This window comes from Primulina tabacum, chromosome 4 (assembly GCF_025594145.1).
Source record: "Primulina tabacum isolate GXHZ01 chromosome 4, ASM2559414v2, whole genome shotgun sequence".
Classification (NCBI taxonomy): domain Eukaryota; kingdom Viridiplantae; phylum Streptophyta; class Magnoliopsida; order Lamiales; family Gesneriaceae; genus Primulina; species Primulina tabacum.
Genome location: NC_134553.1, coordinates 6,638,192 through 6,661,870, shown reverse-complemented (window position 1 = coordinate 6,661,870; position 23,679 = coordinate 6,638,192). Strand labels below are relative to the sequence as shown.

Here is a 23,679-nt window from a genome sequence, read left to right as displayed (position 1 = left end):
CAATCCTACCAATATTCACAATAAAAAGTAATACTCTTAGCATAAAAATTAATATTTTTTCATAAATGACCCAAATAAGATATCTGTCTAAAAAAATACGATCAGTAAAAACGTCTCACACAAGTTTTTGTCAATTTTCATATCTTATAGAAAAAATTGATTATATAATTTGTATAATAACATTTAATACAATGCATTTTACATTTTTAAAAATATTTATGTTTTATTATAAAAATTAATTATATATACAAACACACATATATATACACATCATTGCCGTTAATTCGACTTTTTCACTCTGCATTCTCGAGAGAGAAACCTCCACCAAAGTGAGCGCCAACATCAAGCTTCTGCATCACCATTTCCACGCCCTCTATTCCTTCGATACTATCCGGGTCAGGATCAGACACACAAAGATTCCCGCTTCTTCTACCCCGATGATTTACTCCCAACTTTCAGGTCTTTTTCTTGTTTGATTTCTCGCTTTTATGAAGAGAATTGATTACTAGTTGTTGAGGATCGGGTTGAGTTTAGAAGGGGGTTGAATAAACTCAACGGCAAACTTAATCGATTTTCGATAATGATGTGCTAGAATCCTGTTAAAGATACTAGCAGATTTTTGTTCAAGTTTAAAGACCAGCAGATCACAAGATAATGTGCGGAAACGATCTGTTGGTTAGTGGGTGAAAAATAATGAAACAGAAAAACAGTAGATGGTACATGATTTGTTTCTGGAAGTTCGAAGATGAATCTTCTACGTCTCCCCTTCTTCTGTTTCCAGAAGGTATCACTAAAAGACTTTTGGTGAATACAGTACAGTAGTTGTACACACCCACTTCAACAGGACTTACCCTTCGCCTACTGAAACTCTTAGTTTTACAACTCAACTACTTGAATGATCTTAAGTTCTCGAAAGGACTCTTTTCCAGTTACAGATTCTTCTATTAATGAGATAATGAAGTGAATAGCTTAAGAAGAGATAATGAAAATAGCTAGCACAATATGATCTCAAGTGATCAAATGTATGCAATGAAGCGTGTGCTGCTCTTTCAATGTTGAGCTTTTGAGATAGCTGAAAGTTCTAGCGATGCTCGAATGATATTTTTCTGATTGAGATTCGTTCACTTCTTTTCTTGAAAAGTCCTTCGTCTCCATATATAGGCTTCATCCAACGTTCTAAAATCTGAACGGCTCTTTTGACTTTTTAGTGGTTCAGTTTTACTGCTGAAAATGGACCCTGCAGAATACATTAAAGCAATCAGTCTCAGTTCATACCAAAAATGGTAAGCCGTCTTAAATGTTCTCGTACAACATTTAATGGCATTTAATGAAGCAATAAATGCTAGTATCACGTTAATAGATCAACGGTAATATTTAAAGACTTGAGATACACAAAATTCTGCTAGTGTTAATTTCGAGTTATGTATTCCTTCTAGTTCTGGTTTTAGCTAAGAAGTCACTTGTTAAGTAAATTAAGCAGTACTTGATAAGTGCTGCTACTGGTTTTAGCGCGGTACAAGTGCTTCTGGTTTTCTGCTTATTTATATCTACTGGTTTTGTACTAGCATCTCCACAACAAAATTAAGTCTAACAATTTCCCCCTTTGTGGTGATGCCAAAACCTAGATATTCCTTAAAACGTTAGTAGAACAGATTGAGAAGCAGATAAAAGCAATTAGTATCCAGAAAATCAAGACAAGAAAATAAAACTAATTTGTTCCAATATCTCTGAAAATAGCTTCATCTGGATCTTGATCTCTTCCAGAAGAATGAGGTCTGCTGCTACTTGCTCCAGTTCTATCTCCAAATCTATTGTCTTCCCCTTTTTTGGCATCACTATCCTTAAATTGAGTGATTAGATCATCAACTCGGCCTGTGAGGGTTTGGATTCCTGCATTCAGCATTTCCAAGTATGGTGCTTGGCTCGAAACTCTGTCTGACATATTTGTAAGAGATTGAAATTGAGATTCAATCTTGGTATCAAGGAGTTCCAGCTTCGAATCCAAGGCTTCGACTTTGGTAGAAACTGCTGAAATTGAGGAGTGATGATCAGAAACGGTCTTGATGAGATCACTTTGACCAATCAAAATGAGACCTTGATTGTGGAAAATATTCTTCTTGAACAAACTGAATTAGATAGAAAATCTCGTCAAAGAGTCACTGGTGTTTGCGACTTCTTTTGATATACGTTCTTGACTAGATTTGACGTGACCGGCTATGCTCACTGTGTCCATAAGAGAGATGTTTGATAATCTCAGATAGATTATGAAGTCCTCTTTGAAGAGTTTCCATGGCATGTTCAAGAGCAGAGGTCTCAGAAGGTGAAGGAGATTCAACAAGAGCACGTTGCTTGATATCTTCCATTCTGGCGATGCGTTCAGGAGAATGCTGAGAAGAAATAATAAGAGCAGTAGACGGTGCAACTTCTGCTTGAGTGATAAATGCTGGTTCTGGTTCGGCAGAGGGACCTTCTGAAGCAGTAGTTGGATCTGTTGGCCTTGTTTCTGGTTGTTGCAAATCAGCAGCAGGTTCAGTAATAGCTCTCGGCTCAACAGCAGAAGGTGAAGTAGGCAACAGAGTTGCCATTTCACCTTGATGAGCTTATGAAAAATGTTTAAGCTCTGGAAGAGATGAAGAAGTAGTAGCAGTGACAGTAGCAGATTCTGGAATGGATTGGACTGGAGGAGGATCAACAGAAGTAGTAATAACTGGCAGTGAGTCATCCTGTGCTGCTTGAGTCTGCACAATCGATTCGATCACTTCATCAACCGATGCCAGATCATGAACAGAAATAAGTGAGGATGATTGAGTAGGAGCTACTTGAGGTGCAGGAGTACTAGAGACATTGAATTCAGAAGAAGCTTTGGCCGGTTCCTCAACTGACTGAGTCTTCAAAATTGCGGGGACGATATTGACACTAAATTTTGAAGGCTGAGAAAAAGCCTTCTCCTTGGTAACAATTTGCTCAGACAACAAAATTGTCAGCTGCTCTGACAAAAGTTGAATGACGTTCTGATCATGAAACGCAGTAGGACCAGTAGAGTCAAAATTCGACTTCAACGTTTTCAGAACAGTGTCCATATTCTGTTGTTTGACTTGATCCCGAATGTAGTTTCGGCGATTGATGGCTTCTATCACATTTTTTGTCTTGGCAGCAGCAAAAACCTTTTTCTCATTTTTCACAGTTTGAGCAAAAACACCGGGAGTGTTCAAAAAGATGATTGGATGGTAGACTCTTACCTTGAGTCAATCATTAAAAAATTTCATGTCTTCTCTGGTTGAATTATCAATTTCTTCCAGATGAAGATCGATTGCTGTTTGAATGGTTGATGTGGCCACCGGTGACTGAGACAACTCGGTAATCTTGCCTTTCCCTTTTCCAGAAGTAGCAGGGACTATTGGTTTGAAAGCAGAAGAACCAGTAAGCAGATTCTCTAATGACCACACCAGAAGTTGGTCTGAAAAATTGAGCAGTTGAAGGTCCTGATTCAATGGTTTTTGCTTTGGTGGATGGGACAGCTTGTGGAAAAACTTGTCGAAGAGGAACATATCTAATTCAGCAAGAGCTGCTGTTTTCTTGATGCGGATGGTGGTGCAAGGCTTCTTCTTGGATGGGGTGGGAGGTAGTGAAGCTTGTTGAGTGGGTGCTGCTGATTCTTCTGATTCCGTTTTGTCAGAATCAGACACAACCTCAACTCTTTTTCTTTTGATTTTCTTCTGTCCCTCTGCCTGAGATTCCCCAATTTCCTTCTTTATAGCCACAAACTCACCAACTGTTGGCTTTGGCCTTAAGGCGAGCACACTATCAGCATCAGTCATGGTGACCGAAGAGCCATCCTCTTCTGTTGTTCTGGAAAAACCAGCATCTTTCAACATTTTACAGATTTGCACAGCAAATCCAGTACCTTTCCTTATAATCATATCTTTCATAATTCGAAACAGAAAGCGACCCCAATCCATTTTCTTTTCTGAAGTGATGGCCACCATCACTTGAACCTTCTCTTTGGTCAGTTTGTCGAAAGTTCCAGCCTTGACCAACAAGGCTTTTTCCACGATATCAGCGAGTACCTGGTACTCAATTTTCAATAGCTTCTTGAAGCAGGAAGGTGAAAGCTCTTCTCCAGTGGTTGAAAAGTTTGTCAAAGCAGTAGACATCTCTTCCTTTGTGATATCCGAAAGCTCATAAGGTCCAGAAATCGGTAGAAAGAAGGTGGAACCGAGAAATGCAGCATCAATGGAGATTGATGCATCTCCCTGTGTGTAATTAATCTTTCCCTCGACAACTTCTGCTTTGGCGTAGAAATCCAGAAGAGCGGACTTGTAGATAATAGCAGGCGATTCCAGGAATTTGCGAAGTCCAGATTTTTCCAAGGATTTGAACATCTTAACGAGGTTCTCATCCTTAATAGTGAGAACAGATGCAAAGTTCACCTGATAAGCATTCAAAGTATAAGCTGCGGCCATTTCTGAGTTGAAAAAGATTTGAGGTAGATTAACAGTAGATGCAAGAAAGCAGTAGATGCAAAGTAATGATCTGAATTCGTAAAGTGCAATGAAAGAGAAAAATGAACGATTAAAAAGAATGAAATGTACAGCCGTCAGTAAACATAGGGACACGTGTCGATATGTTTATGGTTGGTAGAGAGAGAAACTAGGAGTGTCAGTTACTCTACTCATTTCAAATTTTAAAAAGATTTAGTAACAAAAAATTTGCGGGCTGTCCGAGGCGGTTGCTGAAAGAACAGAAGCTGATTTGTTGTTTTATGATAATATCTACTGGAAGAAGGTAAAGTGCTGAAACAAATGCAGCACTTCGACAACTTCTGGTAGATACACTATTTTATCGAAAAGACAAATCAGTTTCTAATATAAATGTCATAACAATGTTCCCCCTCAATTAATGCAGTAATAAAGGATATTAAACACCAAACGACTCTTGGCAAACTTTCAATCTGAACCGTTGATAATGAACAGTCGCAAGGATCTTTATCTCCCTTGAATACCACTATAAATACCTGCACAAGTTAAACAAAGTTAATCGTACATAAGATCAAATGAAAACTAATGTGAATGAAGAAGCAGAGTCTGATCCAGAAGCAGAAGCAAGAATGTTCAGAAGACAAATTGCTGCGTTTTCTAAGAAGATGTTTGAAGATATCGTTCTTTATATAATGATCCTTGGATCAAACTCCTGGAGTTGTAATTTGAACAATCAAAAATATTGTTTGCTCTTATTAGGATTAGGCTGCAGCATCATTCCCTTCCATAAGCATTCTAATGCAATAAGAGAGTGTTGGTGGATAGATGATACTTAAAAGCTTAGTAGGATAATCTGTGTAATCATTCTGCCGATATCTTCAATTGTACCCCTTGTAATGTAATGCATCTGATTATATGAATAAAAGATTTTGTTTTTCCATACCTCTTGTGTTGTTCTTATTTCTGAATATTTCTACTGGATTAGAATAAAGAAACAGAAGACACGTGAAAACAGAAGATAATAAACAGTAGTTATGATAAATCAATTAATCCGAGAACATTACAAATATACGAAAACTTATTCTCAGGAAGTGGTTTGGTAAATATGTCTGCTGCTTGCTGATCAGTAGGAATGTATTCCAGACGAATATCCTTCTTTTGTACATGATCTCTAATGAAATGATGTCTGATATCAATGTGCTTCGTTCTGGAATGGAGTACTGGATTATGCGATATAGCAATTGCACTGGTATTGTCACAAAGTATAGGCTGATTGAGAGGCTTGAACTCCATAGTCTTTAAGTTGTTGTTGTATCCAAAGCATTTGAGAACAACAGCTTCCAGCAGCAAGATAATCTGCTTCTGCAGTAGACGTGGCTATAGAAGTCTGCTTTTTGCTAAACCAGGAGATCAACCTGTCACCAAGAAATTGAAAAAAACCACTTGTGCTTTTCCTATCCAGTTTACATCCTGCATAATCAGCATCTGAGTATCCAATAAGATTAAACGATGAGTCCTTGGGATACTAGAGGCCTACATTTTGAGTACCTTTCAGATATTTTAAAATTCTTTTACCAGCAATGAAATGTGATTGTTTAGGATTAGATTGAAATCTAGCACATATGCAAACAACAAACATAATATCGGGTCTACTGGCAGTAAGATATAACAATGAGCCAATAAGACCACGATACTGAGTTACCTCTACTGGAGTTCCCCCTTCATCTTTATCAAGTTTGGTAGACGAGCTCATAGGAGTGGAAGCAGCAGAGCATGCTTCCATCCCAAACTTTTTCAGAAGTTCCTTTGTATACTTAGCTTGATTGATGAAGATTCCAGTATCAAGTTGCTTAATTTGAAGTCCTAAGAAAAATGTTAATTCTCCCATCATGCTCATCTCGAACTGTTCCTGCATTAACTTAGCAAACTTTGCACATAATTTGGGGTTAGTTGACCCAAATATAATATCATCAACATAAATTTGAACTAATAATATGTGTTTATTTTTTTACTAGGGTAAACAAAGTCTTGTCCACGGTACCAACGGTGAAATCATGGTTAATAAAGAATTGTGAAAGTGTGTCGTACCAAGCCCTAGGTGCTTGTTTCAGACCATACAATGCTTTGTGTAATTTAAAAACATGATTCGGTAATAGGTGATCAGAAAAACCTGGAGGCTGTTCAACATAGACTTCCTCTTGTAGTAGATCATTGAGGAACGCACTCTTCACATCCATCTGATACACTTTGAAATTTTTGAAAGCAGCAAAGGCTAAAAATATTCTGATAGCTTCGAGCCTAGCTACTGGTGCAAAAGTTTCATCATAGTCTATTCCTTCTTCTTGTCTGAATCCTTGTGCAACCAATCTTGCTTTGTTTCTGATAACTATTCCTTCTTCATTTAGTTTTTTTCTGAATACCCACCGGGTTCCAATGACAGCTTGGTGAGATGGTCTAGGTACTAGAAACCAAACTTTATTCCTCTCAAATTGATTCAGCTCTTCTTGCATAGCTTCTATCCAATTGGGATCCAGAAGAGCTTCTTCAATCTTCTTTGGTTCATCTTGAGAAATAAAAGCAGCATGCATGTATTCCTTCATCATCTGTCTTCTGGTCCTTAGCGGAGCTGCTGGATTTCCAATCACCAAAGATGGAGGACGATATTTTCTCCAGATAAAAGGATTTAGATTATCTTTATATAAAGCAGTAGATTGTTTTGGAATATCAGCTGCTGGTTCTGGAGTGTCAGCTGCTGGTTCTGGAATGTCAGCTGCTGGTTCTGGAATATGAGTGTCTGGTTCTGGATTTTGAACATCCTTGATGCTTGATTCTGCATCATCTTCACTATCTAGTTCCAGATGAACCCTGTCTAACCTGTTACTGAGATTAGATATGTTAGTAATCTCGGTAGCACTGCTGTCTTCAACAAAGACAACATGAATAGATTCTTCAACATTGAGTGTTTTATTATTGAAAATTCTAAATGCCTTACTAACTGCTAAATATCCAAGAAATAATCATGCGTCAGATTTTAAATCGAATGCAGCTAAATGATTTTTACTATTATTATGCACAAAGCATCTACAACCAAAAACGTGAAAATAAGATACATTCGGTTTACTCCCTGTCCATATTTCGTAAGGAGTCTGATTATTCATCTTGTTGATCATTGTTATGTTTTGTGTGTAGCAAGCAGTATTAATAGCTTCTGCCCAGAAGCGCTGAGAGATGTCTGCATCTGCTAGCATTGTTCTAGCAGCTTCTATAAGTGTTCTGTTTCTCCTCTCATCTACTCCATTTTGTTGAGGCGTCCTGGCAGCTGAATATTCATGATGAATGCCCTGTTCGTCTAGATATATCTCAAGAGCCTTGTTAGTAAATTCAGTACCTCGATCACTTCTGATTCTAATGACAGAGACTGATTTCTCATTTTGAATCTTTTTCAGAAGTTTGATCAGGAGGCTACTGGTTTGATCTTTTCCAGCAAGAAAGATTACCCAAGTAAATCTAGAGAAATCATCAACAACAACAAGGGTGTATCTCATTCCTCCTAAGCTCATCATAGAAATTGGACCAAATAAGTCCATATGCAATAATTCTAAACATCTTGAGGATGATTTGCTGCCTTTATTTTTGAAACTAGATCTTACTTGCTTACCAAGTTGACATGCAGAACATACATGATTCTTAACAAATTTTATGTCTGGCAATCCGTCGACTAAGTTCTGCTTTTTGAGATTGTTGATAGACTTGAAATTCAGATGATTCAATCTCTTGTGCCACAGCCAGTGTTTATCACTTAGAGATGCAACTAAACATGTAGGAGCACTGATATGATCTATGTTCCATGAGATTTTATAGGTGTTGCCATTTCTAACTCCGGTCAAAACAGTAGAGTCATCAGCATTTTTAACTGTGCAAGTGTGCTTCTGGAATGCTACTGAAAATCCATTATCACATAATTGACTAATACTGATCAAGTTATAACAAAGATTTTCAACTAGGAACACATCCTTAACAGTGATATTACCATGGATAATCTTACCCTTACCCACGGTTTTACCTTTTGAGTTGTCCCCAAATGTTATCTCTGGTCCAGTACAACTCACTATTTCTGATAGTAGACTCTTCTGTCCAGTCATGTGTCTGGAACATCCACTGTCCAAATACCATGTTGAGCTACTGATCTTGGCTTTCTTCACCTGTATCTGCAAACATAAATTTTAGTATCTGATACCCAATCTACTTGGGTCCAAGCCTTATTAGCCCCTTTGGAACCCACATTTGTACAATCTTTGTACTTCGGGTATCCATGGAGGTGTGTGCAACAAAGGGTCTGTTATTTCTAACATTATGCATCTTAGAATGTTGTTCTTCCCTTCTGTTTCTGTTGTCTGGCCTGTATCTCTTCTGAACAGGTCTAGACTTGTAGTACTGATAGTTTTTAACCTTCATAGGAGGTTGTCTTCCTGAGTTGAATCCTCTACTGGATCCAGAACTCTGGTCAACTCTTTCCTTAGGTTCAACATAACCCAGACCATAATGCATCCTTTTGTTCATCTGATTTACATTCCTTTCAATTGAAGCAGTAGGTACTTCTGGTTTCTGTACCACACTGGATTTCACAAAATGAATGTACTTCCCTTTGCACATATCCAGTTTTGGCTTAGTATTCGTTTCAGAAGTGCCTTCATCATTACAAAATCCGAGACCACTCCTGTCTCCAGATTGTTTTTGTAACTCTTGCATCTTTTTGAGTGAAATAGAGGACTTGTTCCAAGCATTCACCAGTAGCGATAACTTCTGGTTTTCAGAAAGCATCGTCTGGTAATCTTCTTTTACTCTTTCATTCTCAGTTTTTAATTCTCATCTCAACTTGTAAATCATTACAGCTGTTTACTTGCAAGCAAGTTAACTTACTGTTCTGATCTCTTAAGTTCTGATTTTCAATCTTAACTTTCTCGAATGATTGAGAAAGTCTTGAATACTCTTCTACCATGTCGTGTAATGCTTTGACTAAATCAGTGCGTGTAAATTCATCAGAGTCAAAGTCAAATACCTCTCCGGATGTCGAGGTTGATTCAGTATTTGCCATCAGACATTTGATCTCATCTTCATCACTGTCACTTGAATGGCTTTCAGAACCAGAAGATTCGGAACTTGAAGTCTGCCCATTTGGACTTACTTTCTTCTGCAATCATTGCCTTCATGTCTCTTATGGTCTTTTTATCATTTCGTTTGACACCCTTCTTCTTCTGGTCATCTTTCTTTGGTTTTGGACAGTCAGCAATGAAGTGTCCAACTTTTCCGCAGTTAAAACATGCCATATCACCAGATGGTGATTCCTTTTTGAAATTGCGGTTAGGACTTTGAAATGTTCTGTGATTCTTTCTCATGAATCTGGAAAACTTCTTAACAAATAATGACATTGCGTCATTGCTTATCTGTTCAGCGCTTCTCTCAGAAGTGCTTTCTATAGCGGTAGCAGAAGATGAACTTGAGGCAACTGTAGCAGTAGAGTTAACAGTAGCTACGAGAGCTTTAGTTGGTGGAATTGCTAAGGGCTCTTCTCCACTTCGAACTTCAAGTTCAAACTCATATGCCTTCAGATCTGAGAACAAGTCAGTGCAGTTCTAACTTGTTTAGATCCCTAGAAGCTCTCATTGCCATCGTTTTGACGTCCCACTCTCTGGGTAGGGCTCTCATTACCTTTAATGCAATTTCTCTGTTGCCAAAATCTTTCCCAAGGGCTGAGAGTTCATTGACAAGACTGCTGAAGCGTTCATCAAATTCATTCATAGTTTCTCCAGCCTTCATTTTCATATTCTCAAACTTCTGCATGGCTACAGACAGTTTGTTTTCCTTAGTTTCTTTGTTTCCTTCACAGATCTGAATCAATTTTTCCCAGATTTTCTTTGCAGTATGGCACATTTTGATTTTGCTGAAGGTATTTTTGTCGAGTGTCTTGTACAGAATGTCCTTTGCAACGTTGTCAAGATTGGCTTTCTTCTTGTCCTCACTTGTCCATTCATATCTTGGTTTTTCCAACATCTGAGGTGCACCTTCGGTGATAGCAACAGCTGGATTTAGCTTTAAGATCTTTAATGGACCATTTGTGATGACATACCACATGTCATCATCTTGAGCCGCAAGATGAGCTTGCATTCTGATTTTTCAGTCATCAAAGTCTTCTTTTGAGAACATTGGAATTTTGCTGAAATGAGCCATGTCTGTTAAATATTTTTCAGAACAAGAATAACCTGCTCTGATACCACTTGTTGAGGATCGGGTTGAGTTTAGAAGGGGGGTTGAATAAACTCAACGGCAAACTTAATCGATTTTCGATAATGATGTGCTAGAATCCTGTTAAATATACTAGCATATTTTTGTTCAAGTTTAAAGACCAGCAAATCACAAGATAATGTGTGGAAACGATCTGTTGGTTAGTGGGTGAAAAATAATGAAACAGAAAAACAGTAGATGGCACATGGTTTGTTTCTGGAAGTTCGAAGATGAATCTTCTACGTCTCCCCTTCTTCTATTTCCAGAAAGTATCACTAAAAGACTTTGGTGAATACAGTACAACAGTTGTACACACCCATTTCAACAGAACTTACCTTTCGCCTACTGAAACTCTTAGTTTTACAACTCAACTACTTGAATGATCTTAAGTTCTCGAAAGGACTCTTTTCCAGTTACAGATTCTTCTATTAATGAGATAATGAAGTGAATAGCTAAAGAAGAGATAATGAAAATAGCTAGCACAATATGATCTCAAGTGATCAAATATATGCAATGAAGCGTGTGCTGCTCTTTCAGTGTTGAGCTTTTGAGATAGCTAAAAGTTCTAGCGATGCTCGAATGATATTTTTCTGATTGAGATTCGTTCACTTCTTTTCTTGAAAAGTCCTTCGTCTCCATATATAGGCTTCATCCAACGTTCTAAAATCTGAACGGATCTTCTGACTTTTCAGTGGTTCAATTTTATTGCTGAAAATGGACCCTGCAGAATATATTAAAGCAATCAGTCTCAGTTCATACCAAAAATGGTAAGCCATCTTAAATGTTCCCGTACAACATTTAATGGCATTTAATGAAGCAATAAATGCTAGTATCACGTTAATAGATCAACGGTAATATTTAAAGACTTGAGATACACAAAATTCTGCTAGTGTTAATTTCAAGTTATGTATTCCTTCTAGTTCTGGTTGTAGCTAAGAAGTCACTTGTTAAGTAGATTAAGCAGTACTTGATAAGTGATGCTGCTGGTTTTAGCGCGGTACAAGTATTTCTGATTTTCTCTTATTTATATCTACTGGTTTTATACTTAAGCCAGCATCTACTGGTTTTGTGCTAGTATCTCCACGACAAAATTAAGTCTAACACTAGGTTGTTGTTTTATTTATTGAATTTCAGTTCTTTTGCAGGGTTATGTCTATCGAGGTCCCCAATTCATCCGGGCTGTGGATGTTTAAGTTAGTTACATATTTTTTAAAAATATTAGCTTCATTGATCTATTATGTTTACTGTGCCGAAACAATTGTGCGGTTGCATGTGTTGAATTAATTTAGTTGATTTAGGTGGGATTTCTAGATCATTGTTGGTCGGAAAGTGTGTGCCGGATAGTTTATCACCAGAATTGTCTTCTAATTGTTCATCGCAGTCTCCTCAGGTACCACTTGATCGTAGTTCTAGCACAAAAGTAGTTGGGTTTACTGCATAATATCTCAAATTGATTGGCATCTCGTCAGAAGAAGTTTTTATTACTCCTGCATCCCTTAACTAACGACGTGATGAGTTCGTTGTGAATCTTGATATCTAATGAAATTCGTAGAATGAAACCCGAGGGTGTTAGTTCTTGTGGACTATAATGAATCAACGAATGATTACTGCCTTGTCAATTATGAGCTTGTTTCGGGTTATTTTAAACATGTTGTTCATCCTTAATCAACTAAGTAAAATGAACCGGCTGACTACCCCGATAGACAACAGATCTTCTTACGTTTAATCTTTTTAACTTGTTTCAGCTGCTTAGTAACAAAGAAGGTTCAGTAATAACCATTTTAAGGGGAACAAATTCTTTCTTGCCTCAAGTGGTTATCGCAAGTACGGTTTTGGCTCTTATATTCCCACCTTCATTCAAGTGGTTCACGAACAGGTTTTTCCTACCTTTCGTTGACTGAATTTGGTTACTCATACAATGCCATCCGCATGTTTTCACTGCATGCTTACTAAAAGAATAGTTGTTTCTGTCTTACGTGGTTTCTATAAAACAATTGCAAACTATTTATTTCGGGCTTAGGAGTTTTGCATTCATTATGAAATGACAAAATGCTGTATCTATTTAACTTGTGCTTTTGATCACATGTTTAAATTGTTCAGGTATTATGCTCCAGCATTAGGCTTTTTGATGTTTGCAGTTGGGGTTAACTCGAGCGAGAAGTATTTTCTTGAAGCATTCAGCAGACCAACAACCATTCTTGCTGGCTATGTCGGACAGTTTGTTGTGAAACCCCTTCTCGGGTATCTTTTTGGCACAATCTCAATGACTGCATTTGGTCTTCCAACCTCCTTAGGTGAATTTCCTGCACCTTATTTCGGATAAATTGACGATAAAACTAAATGTTGTATGGATCAGCCGCTGGGATCATGTTGACTTCTTGTGTGAGTGGAGCACAACTCTCCAACTACGCCACTTTTCTTACAGATCCACCAATGGCCCCATTTAGCATCGTCATGACATCTCTATCAACTGCTACTGCTGTTTTTGTTACCCCGTTCTTGTCCTTATTGCTTATCGGCAAAAAACTACCTGTTGATGTGAAGGGGATGGTTTCCAACATCATGCAAATTGTGATAACCCCGATTCTGACTGGCCTAATTTTGAATAGGTAAATGCTTATTCGTGTATGCTATCACTTGAAATCAACTTCGATATCAGCAGCATTATTTTGTTTCTTACCTTAATAAACTTTAATCTGCAGATTCTTTCCCCGAATTTGTAGTGCAATTCGGACATTTTTGCCTCCACTTTCTGTTTTTGTGACTGCTCTTTGTGTCGGAGCTCCACTTGCTATCAATGTAGTGTCGATCATGTCTCCTCATGGGCTGTCTGTGTTGCTGCTGGTGATTGCATTTCATGCATCAGCATTCATTTCCGGATTCGCTTTCACTGGTCTTGTTTTCCATGATTCTCCAGATGTAAAAGCTCTGCAAAGAACACTATCCTTTGAAACAGGTTATTTCATCCGCACGATATCATTTAATCAATGCCGGATTACAGTTATAAAACCGTTTGTCAGCGACTGCAACAAAATAAACATTTGACTATATATCAGTTTAAGTGTCATGTTTCGATCGCTTCATAAACAGTCACATGGGATAGCATTAGCAATCACTGCTTTCCAATAACAGTATCGATGTTGTCTAACTTCTAAGTGATTTCGTTCTTCTTTTTACAGGCATGCAGAGCAGTCTTTTGGCCCTTGTACTTGCAAATAAATTTTTCCAAGATCCTTTTGTCAGCATACCTCCTGCTATTTCTGTAAGTCTATATATGCATTATAGCAGAGTGTGACAATCACAATGATGTTTGATTATTTTTCTGGGGCTAACTCGTAGTATTACAATTTACAGACGGTAATAATGTCACTAATGGGATTTTCTCTCGTCATGCTGTGGGCTCAAAGGAAAGAAACTGCTGTCAATTGAGGTTAAGTAGCTATTGGTGTATTAATAAGTAAAGTTTTTTTGAGTTTGTTCGACAGCAATCTCCTTGAAGAATCGAGAGCAAATATTTGAAAGCCAGTCAGTTATTTTTCCTAGTTTCGGATTGGTGATTTGATTTGAGAAGTGAAGCATGATTCGCCCTTGTCATCACAACTGCCATTTTCATTCAAGTGCCCTCTGGAGATGATAGACTGTGAAATAATCGACTCCTTCATCTGAAAACTTCTACCTACTTCATTTGAATGCCAAACGACTGTCTTCACAGTTTTTTTTGTTGTTTTGACATTAAAGAGAATCATGTGTACAACTCTCATTATTCATCAGACAGGGTAGGACTAGCAAGGATGAGAATGAAGCAGCTAGATTTCCCATGTTTACTCTAGCTTATACATATTGAAAAGTGGGCAGACTGATGTTCTCCACAAACCCCTATTTCCGGCCTATGTATCTTGACATTGTGTAGCTAATGCAGCATTCAGTTAAAAAGTTCCAAGATTTTACATTTCATATTTGAATCGGATCGATGTGTTCTTTATTTTCGACGGTCTGGTTTGATGAAAAGGAATATCTTTAGTTACTTAAATCTGTATAGGATTCGAACTGAGGTTTTTGTCTCAAATGACAACCCAAGCTTTAGCTGTACCTAGACACACAAAGTTTTTTCTTTATGATGGCTGTGGGCTGATCAATCAAGTGTATTGACTGAACTTCTGGACTTTTACACTGTAATGCATGTTCTAAAACAGCAAGGGATCATTCGGAGAAGATCGAATGTTTTTTGCTTTACGGCCTGTGTTGTTGCAATAAGATTATCATTTGAATACCAACGTTCATGTGTTGTATAATATTGTAGTTATCGTCTCTGTGTGTTCAATAAAGTCAAGGAAAAGTTAATTATGTTTTACGAACACAAGGTTACACTGTATGATTGTTAGTTTGACAAAGGTTGTTAATGTTTTTGGTCCAAATTTGTTTGATTTTTCAAAACACTCTCTCGTTATAATAATGGCTTTCGACCAAACACGAGGAATTTCGCACGGTTCATCGAATACATTCTACACTAAATAAAAGTGCTTCATTTTGTCGATTTCGTGTTAAAAAAATAGTAATAAAGGCAGAAAACATTTTCGTGTCACGCCTTGAACTAAAAAATAATGTTCCCCAAAACAAAGAAAAATACCGAAGTACAAGAATAATCGATGAAAATTATTTTAAAAAAATAATGTTGAGCTTCAATTTTCATGTTCTATGCTAATTAACATGAACGTGGATCTATCAAGCTTGCGAGCTAGATATCTTTTGTCCAATATTTAAAATTTCGAGTACAAATTAAATAGGTAAAATTGTAAATTTGGTATTGGATGTTTTTTTGCAATTTTATTCCGTCTTTTATGTTAACGAATTTAAGTTTTATTCCATTTTTTTTTAATTTTTTTTTAATTGCAGTTGTATGTTTTCTACGTGACACTAGAGTATGGAATGTTATATAACTTCTTGAATGAAAAATATTAATTAGAATTGAAAAATAAATATCAAATCGTCGAAAATGAAAGATAAATGACTGATATTTAATTATGATAGAATGAGCCAATTTTGGATAGAATTTTATATCATCTGTCATCATCTCATCTCATTTATTATATTCATCTACATTTCCATCGTACATTTAATTTCATCTTCATCCATGTACTAGTCGATGATTAAATATTCATATCCTACCCAAACATCACATTATTATCTATAATTATTTTCCACTAGTAGGAATCTTTATGATCTGCTACTATCATCATACCTGATTACCTATTTATTTAATTGAGTATAAAATCTATTTCATATTATCTTTCATTTAGATTTTAAAATATATATTGATTCAACCACATGTTCGGATCAAATATTAGTAAAAATTCTTTAAAATCCACTTTTATCACTATATTCGAAAATTCTCATATCTAATTATCTATCCATTTAATTGAGTAACGAATTCTTTTCGATTCGGAAGAAATGGTTAGATCTCTAATGATATCAGAAGACCAAATTAGTTGAAAATCTAACACGGATAAAAATGAAAAAAGTTTTTTCCCAATTAAATATTATTGGAAAGAAAACTCCAAAAATATATATCACAATTAGTACACTTAAATGGTGGTGGAGGATTGGGTGAAGTAGGTGAGTCACTTCTAGACAGAGAGTCATGATCAAATCAAACCCGTGCCACGAAATTTAGTGTCACATAAAATATTTTTAAATTTATAATTTTAAAAAATATATTTAATTTTAAACACAATATTTATAAAAATACAAAATCTCCACATTTTTCAATTAACCTCTCAATTCAATTCTTGATGCCCTTGCCTTTTGGATAAGGTTGTCTTATAAATCATAATATCTTATTTAAGGTAAAAATTTGTGTGAGACGGTCGCACGAATCGTATTTTATTAGACGATCTTTTATTTGAGTCATCATGAAAAAATATTATTTTTTATGCTAAGAGTATTACTTTTTATGCTAAGAGTATTACTTTTTATTGTGAATATCGGTAGGGTTGATGCGTCTCACAGATAAATATTTGTGAAATCGTCTCACAAAATACCTATTCTTTATTTAATTCAAGACAACAATTATTTTATATTTTAAAAAAGAGAACTATTATTTTTCTTTGTTATATGCCACATGGAAAATTATATATAGAGTGGGAAATTAAAATTTTTCATAGACAAAAAATTGCTGAAATCCTTATAATATTGACGTTTATAAATGAAATTAATCAACAATTTAGACATCTTAAGAATAAAAATTAACTTTTGAGCATGAAAAATATCCGAGTTGATGAAATAATTAATCGTTAGATCAATGATTAAAAATTCGATTTCATCTATCAATATTTTTTTGAATTAACTTATTGCCAAAGTTTTTAAATATGATTTACTTTCCAAGCTACGGAAAAAAAAAACTTTTGATATTCATTTTCTTTATTTTTTTAAGAAAAATCTAATATGTAAAAAATACAAAACATGAAGAAAAATATTAATATTTTATTGATACTGTCGGTATTTGACGACTTTAATTAATTTCTTCGAGATATTTTCATAAGCAGAAGATAAACAGTCCCTTATGCATTAAATTTGCAACACCACCAATAATTTAATTTGTTCAAGGTTGAAACAATAAATCAAGGTAACCAAAATAACTCGAATCCCTCTCTTATTATGAAATAACTGAAGAAATACAAAGGGGACAGTGCATTAAAATATTACATCAAGAAAAATTACTGAAAACAAGATTAAATATGATTAATTAATATCATTAATATTCTGTATCATCGAGATATCGCTAATTGGAGTTTTAATGGACACGTGATTAATATTATTCCCGGAAAATTTCTCTTGAAATTCAGACACCAAAGCAAGGTTCTCTTGGTGGAGAAGAGTGGCCTTCTTCCTTAATTTTTCGTTCTCTTCGAGGATGCTGATGTTCTCCATGTACAGCTTTATGTTCCTTAATTGGATATCACTTCCAACCTTCTCTTCCCATTGTTTCCTTCCCCTAATCAATAATATTATATATTCATTGTATAAAATAAGTAAATATAAACAGTGTTGACTCGTCGACTCGTCTGGTGAGACGACCATGCTATATTAATCAAAAGAATACATAATCAAATTACCATTTATATACATAACCACAATTTGTGGTGATATAAATTAGAAAAAGAGACTAACAAAATCATATTCAATTCTATGTTTCTTATTTATTTATTTTTTTCTGAATATTTTCACTCCGAATTCAATACAACGCTTCGTTAGCAACTACTTCGTATCCGTCGCAAATAACATACCTCGTGAGCCTGTGGACGTGAACCCTAGTCCGCTTCTGGTTTCGCAAGGAAAAGAGATGTCTGTGAAGATGTAACCGTTGAGTGGAACTAGTGCACATACTGATTCAATTCAAGAATCTGTGCAGGTTTAACTGTTGGATGAATGGAAACTAACAAGATATAGCGAGAATATAAGTCGGGATGAAAACGGTCTACTTAAATATGCAGCAAGTTGTGCGCAGGGATTGTACATGAAGTTGGGGGGTGTGTTTAATTTTCAAGAATGGTAATGATGGCATAAGACAAATAGTCATGATTACTAAATTCTGCAGACCCATCTATCTATATGTAATCATAATCATGCATGAAGAGGAAAGCCAAGTTGGAAAATTGTTTTAGCATGTGTGAAGGTTGTACGAGTGGATTTTTGGTTCAAATTTGAATGGATGTATGTATATATATAACTAGAAATTTTGATTTAGAATTATTACAAGGAATATTATATGTTTTTAGCAATTTGATTATATTATATTAATAATAATTACATAATAAAAAGTTTGAATTCAACTTATAAATGTACATGTATGTTATTTGAATTTTTTTTATTAAATTTAGTCCTTTTTTTAATGACATGAATAAAAAAATGATAATATAGTCAATTGAAACAGTGATAACGACTATACATAAAAACTACAACTAGGTTTTCTTCCTACGGCGTGTAGGGTTTTTTTGTCTGATTCATCGCCATCTCGGTGATCTAGACGTTAATCTCACTTGAAGAATCCATGGAACCAGGTGATATAGCCAGGTTGGTAAAGAAAATTCAATTATCAAACGAAGATGAACATTCAATCATATTGGAGGACGAAGATGTGAAAAGCAGTCAAACACATATTGCCAATTGCTTGGCCGCCAAGGTAATATCTTCTAAAGCGGTTAACAAGGAAACTTTTAGGGAGCAAATTGGTCGCATCTTACAAGCGGCGCAACCCATCAAAACTCAGTCTTTGGGGTATAATCTTTTCATGTTAGAGTTCTCATCCCCCATGGACAGACGTCGGGCCTTAGGGGCTGGTCCTTGGAATTTCTTCCGGGACCTGGTCATTTTTAAAGAAATCCACGGTATGCAGCAACCACAAACGATGAGGTTTAATGAAATTTCGATATGGGTTCAATGTCATAATCTGCCACCAGCGCTCATGCATCGCAATTTCATAGAGAAACTTGGAACTCAGATTGGATCTATCGAAGAACTGGACAGTGGGGAGAATGGGAATTATATAGGTAGGTTTACGAGGATTCGAGTGCGCATTGATATTACACAGCCTGTAAAACGATTTATCCGGATTGGTATGGGTGGTACAACAGATGACTTGATAATCATTCTTACGTATGAGAGGCTGCCGGATTTCTGCTATGCATGTGGTTGTATTGGACATCCTTTTCGAGAATGTGATAGGAATCCAGGGCCTACAGGGAAGCTTGAGTATGGATCGTGGTTACGAGCGGTGCAATTGCATGGAGGAAACAAGAGTAAATCTCCAGTATCTCAAAACACGAATAACTATTCAGACAAAGCCCCCCACACGAAAACATTGGATGGGGACAATAGAGAAGGACAGTTAAATAACAGCAGCAATGAGGGGATGGTTACTCTGAAGATGCCAGGGGACATGACACTAGTGGAAAATTATTCTTACACTGTTTTGGAAGGCAGTCCATTGAGACCCCAGGATCCCCTGCTGAATTCTCTTCAGACACTAGCTCCTAACACCACTCATCAGTCACCCCTGCAGACCTCTCTGACCGAGACAAATATCAATGCTCCAACAACTCTGACGAAGCTACCCAGTCCAGATTCCTTGTTAACTCTCGGTCCAGAGGACATACGTCTTCAAGGGAAGGAGGGACATGCTCTTCTACCAAAAGCCACCTCAAAAAACTGGAAGCGAAGAGCCAGAGGTAGCCCTGATAAGGGAAGAAGGATTATGCCTGGTGAGGCGACACTGGCAGGATCGAAGCGGATGGGAGATGGAGAGAACACTACTGAGTTTATATCTCCTAAGAAAATAAAGGTGGTCGACACAAGTTTAACGGCGGCGGTTGCTAAGCAACTCCGCCGCCAGATATGAGTTGTATTGCCTGGAATGCTCGGGGGCTTGGGAACCAACGGGCGTTCCGTGAACTTAAGCGGTTGGTAACCGAAAAGAAGCCCACCTTGCTCTTCCTTAATGAAACAAGGAGGAGAAACATAAATAGTGCATAATGGAAAATGTTATTTGGTTTCAAGGGATGTTTCACAGTGGATTGCGTAGGACGGAGTGGGGGGCTGTGCCTTCTATGGATGGATCCTTTATCTGTCTCAATCACATCTTTCTCTGCAGGCCACATTGATTGTACAGTGACTGAAGGAAATAAAAAGTGGAGATTTACAGGCTTCTATGGTAATCCAATTGCATCTAATCGGCTCCACTCATGGGAACTGCTGCGTCGCCTTGCGGGAATTCGTGAATTAACAAGCCTGCCTTGGCTTGTGGGAGGAGACTTTAACGACATTTGCTTTGAAAGTGAAAAATCGGGTGGAAACCATCGAAACTTATCACAGATGCAAGGATTTAGGGACACCTTGGACGACTGTAATCTACATGATCTGCATTGTAGAGGTGAGTTGTTTACTTGGGCAAACAGGAGAAAAGGACATCAACTAATCCTGGAGAGGCTCGACCGGTTTGTTGGAACTATAGAGTGGCGATTATTGTATCCAACAGCCTATGTCCAGGCTTTGGAATTCTTCCATTCGGATCATAGGCCAATCTATATGTGCTTGGGAGATCAACACTCTAAAGAAGCGGGATCTTCGCTAAAGCAAGCATTTACCCCTCGGTTTGAGGCTGGTTGGATCAGGGAGAGAGAGTGTAATGACATAGTTGCTCAGGGGTGGAGACCTTTGGATGATTCACTACCCATTCATGATCGAATATTCAACTGCTTACAAACGCTTCAAAATCGGGCTGGACAAAAGCTTCGATCTTTGCCACGTCGGATTAAGGAGAAGAGGGCCAAGATCAATGCACTTAAGAGCCAAGATACCTTGACTCAATCCGCGCTCCAGGTAAATCAATTTGAGACTGAACTTGAACAGCTAATTTCACAAGAGGAGAAATATTGGCGGCAAAGAAGCAGGACTGACTGGATTCAAGGGGGGGATAGAAATTCAAAGTTCTTCCATTCTTATGCATCCTCTAGGAGAAATGTTAACACAATCAGGGGACTGATCACTGCTCATGGGGACCTCTGCTCGGAACCCCGAGGTATGGCTGAAATTATTGTTGATTATTTCTCAAACCTTTTTAATTCTAATGGCCCCTCCCCAGAAGAAATGGCTCCTGTGCTGGATTGTGTGCAGACCAAGGTTACTCACCAGATGAATCTAATTTTATGCGCCCCGTTTACGGACCGAGAGGTGAAGAAAGCCCTATTTGACATGCACCCAGATAAATCACCGGGACCGGATGGTATGTCAGCAATGTTCTTTCAGAAATTCTGGCACATTGTGGGCCGGGATATCACTACAGCTGTTCTTGCCATCCTTAATGAAGAAGCTTCCCTGGATAGCTGGAACCAAACAGTGATCACTCTTATTCCCAAAGTTGCAAATCCCCTCCTCATGAAAGAATTTCGACCTATTAGTCTCTGTAATGTCTGCTGTAAGATTGTGTCCTGAGCTTTGACAAATCGACTAAGGCCTATCATGGATGATATAATTGATGAGCACCAGAGTGCTTTCATTTCGGGAAGACTGATTTCTGATAACATAATCTTGGGTTTTGAGGCTATCCACTGGATGCGTTATAGAAAAGTTGGGAAGCATGTGTATGCGGCATTGAAACTGGATATGAGCAAGACCTATGATAGAGTGGAATGGCGATTCTTGGAGGCGATGATGAACAAATTGGGATTTGCCCCAATTTGGACAAAAAAGATCTTGAGATGTATCACCTCAGTCTCATATTCGTTCCGCATCAATCAGGAAACTTTCGGCCAGTTAACTCCTAAAAGAGGTATTAGACAAGGCGATCCTCTCTCCCCGTTCTTATTTGTGATCTGCGCGCAGGGCCTCTCATCGTTGTTGTCAGCATTTACGGAGAGAAACCGATTTAGAGGAATCAAGATTGCAAACTCATGTCCCAACCTTTCACACTTGTTCTTTGCTGATGATAGCCTTGTTTTCTTTAGGGCAACAGAAGCAGATTGTGTACAAATTAATCTTTGTCTAGATCAGTACGCCAAGGCGTCAGGACAACTAATCAATTTTGAAAAATCAAGCCTCTCTTTCATCCCGAACACAAAGACGGATGTGATAGACCTCATTAAAACTAGGCTGACCATTCCAGTCGTACAAGGACATGAAATATACTTGGGCTTGCCAACTTTCTCAGCTCGGTCTAAAAGAGTCCAGTTTACTTATCTCCTTGAAAAAGTGGCCAAGAGGATCTCTAACTGGGGCAACAAACTGTTTTCGGAAGGAGGAAAGGAGGTTTTGATTAAGTCAGTTTTTCAGGCCGTGCCCACATATGCTATGTCATGTTTCCGAATCCCCAGATCCATATGCAATCATATTGAACTAGAATGCGCCAAATTTTGGTAGGGCTCTACTGCAGATAATAGAAAGCTTCATTGGAAAAAGTGGGATTACATGTGTAAACCGAAATGCCAGGGAGGAATGGGTTTTCGAAAAATGGAGATCTTTAATAAAGCTCTCCTTACCAAACAGATTTGGAGAATTTTACGGAAACCTGATTCGCTTGTTGGCCGAGTCCTTAAAGCTCGCTATTTTAAACATGGAGACATAATGCACGCGACACTTGGGAGTAACCCATCGTTTGTATGGAGATCACTCCTCTGGAGCCTAACACTACTGGAGGAAGGATTGTATTGGCGAGTAGGAAATGGAAGTTCAATCCGTATCTTTCGAGATAAATGGGTGCCAAAGTTTCGTAGCTATCTCACTAAACATGGCTCTCCGAATTTAAATGAACTCAAGGTAGATACTCTTATTCATAATGGCAACTGGGATGAAGAGGCTATAAGAGGTTCAGTTCTACCCTATATTGGAGAGGAAATCCAGCGGATCCCCCTTCCGCAAACACCGAGAGCTGACTCCAGATTCTGGAAATATGATAAAAAGGGAAGATATTCAGTGAAAGATGGGTATATGGTAGGAATTGGGCTCTATGATATGCCGGGAACATCAAATGATTTTACCAATGATGAAGTGGTGGAAATTCCTCTGGACACTCACGCTTCCATCAAAAATTAAAATCTTTTGGTGGAGGGTAACCCTGGATTTAATTCCAACAGGAAGCAATCTGATAAAGCATCATGTCCCAGTTTTGAATGTCTGTCCGGTTTGCGGCTTTGGAGGAGATACAACGGCTCACGCACTGTTCTACTGCCCGGAGGTCAAAGGTTACTGGAAGGGACAGATTCATAAACAGCCTTTAAACCAAGTCCGTGGTCGGGATACGATGGAGATATGCAATTGGATGATGAGCCAACTAAGCAAAGCTGATTTCGAGAGGTTTGCATGTCGAACTTGGAGCGTTTGGTGTGACAGACTTCGTGTTACACATAGCACTGAAAATATAAAACCAACG

General features: G+C 37.5%; 1 protein-coding gene across 7 annotated transcripts; it reads left to right on the top strand.

Annotated features, from left to right (window-relative positions):
- Positions 1–297: 297 nt before the first annotated feature.
- On the top strand, positions 298–14,944 carry LOC142542844 (putative sodium/metabolite cotransporter BASS5, chloroplastic). Of its 7 annotated transcripts, none has more exons than XM_075649691.1 (9): positions 298–459; positions 11,906–11,953; positions 12,050–12,150; positions 12,506–12,636; positions 12,861–13,054; positions 13,117–13,369; positions 13,463–13,716; positions 13,940–14,022; positions 14,115–14,944. In XM_075649691.1, exons 1-9 carry the CDS (start codon positions 438–440, stop codon positions 14,187–14,189), a joined length of 1,161 nt encoding a protein of 386 aa, XP_075505806.1. In that variant the 5' UTR covers positions 298–437; the 3' UTR covers positions 14,190–14,944. The 7 variants fall into 7 exon arrangements, with proteins under 7 accessions (XP_075505806.1, XP_075505807.1, XP_075505810.1 ...); XM_075649692.1 differs by having other exon boundaries at positions 12,059–12,150; positions 14,115–14,942; XM_075649695.1 differs by lacking the exon at positions 12,506–12,636 and having other exon boundaries at positions 328–459; positions 11,895–11,957; positions 12,059–12,150; positions 14,115–14,942.
- Positions 14,945–23,679: the final 8,735 nt, after the last annotated feature.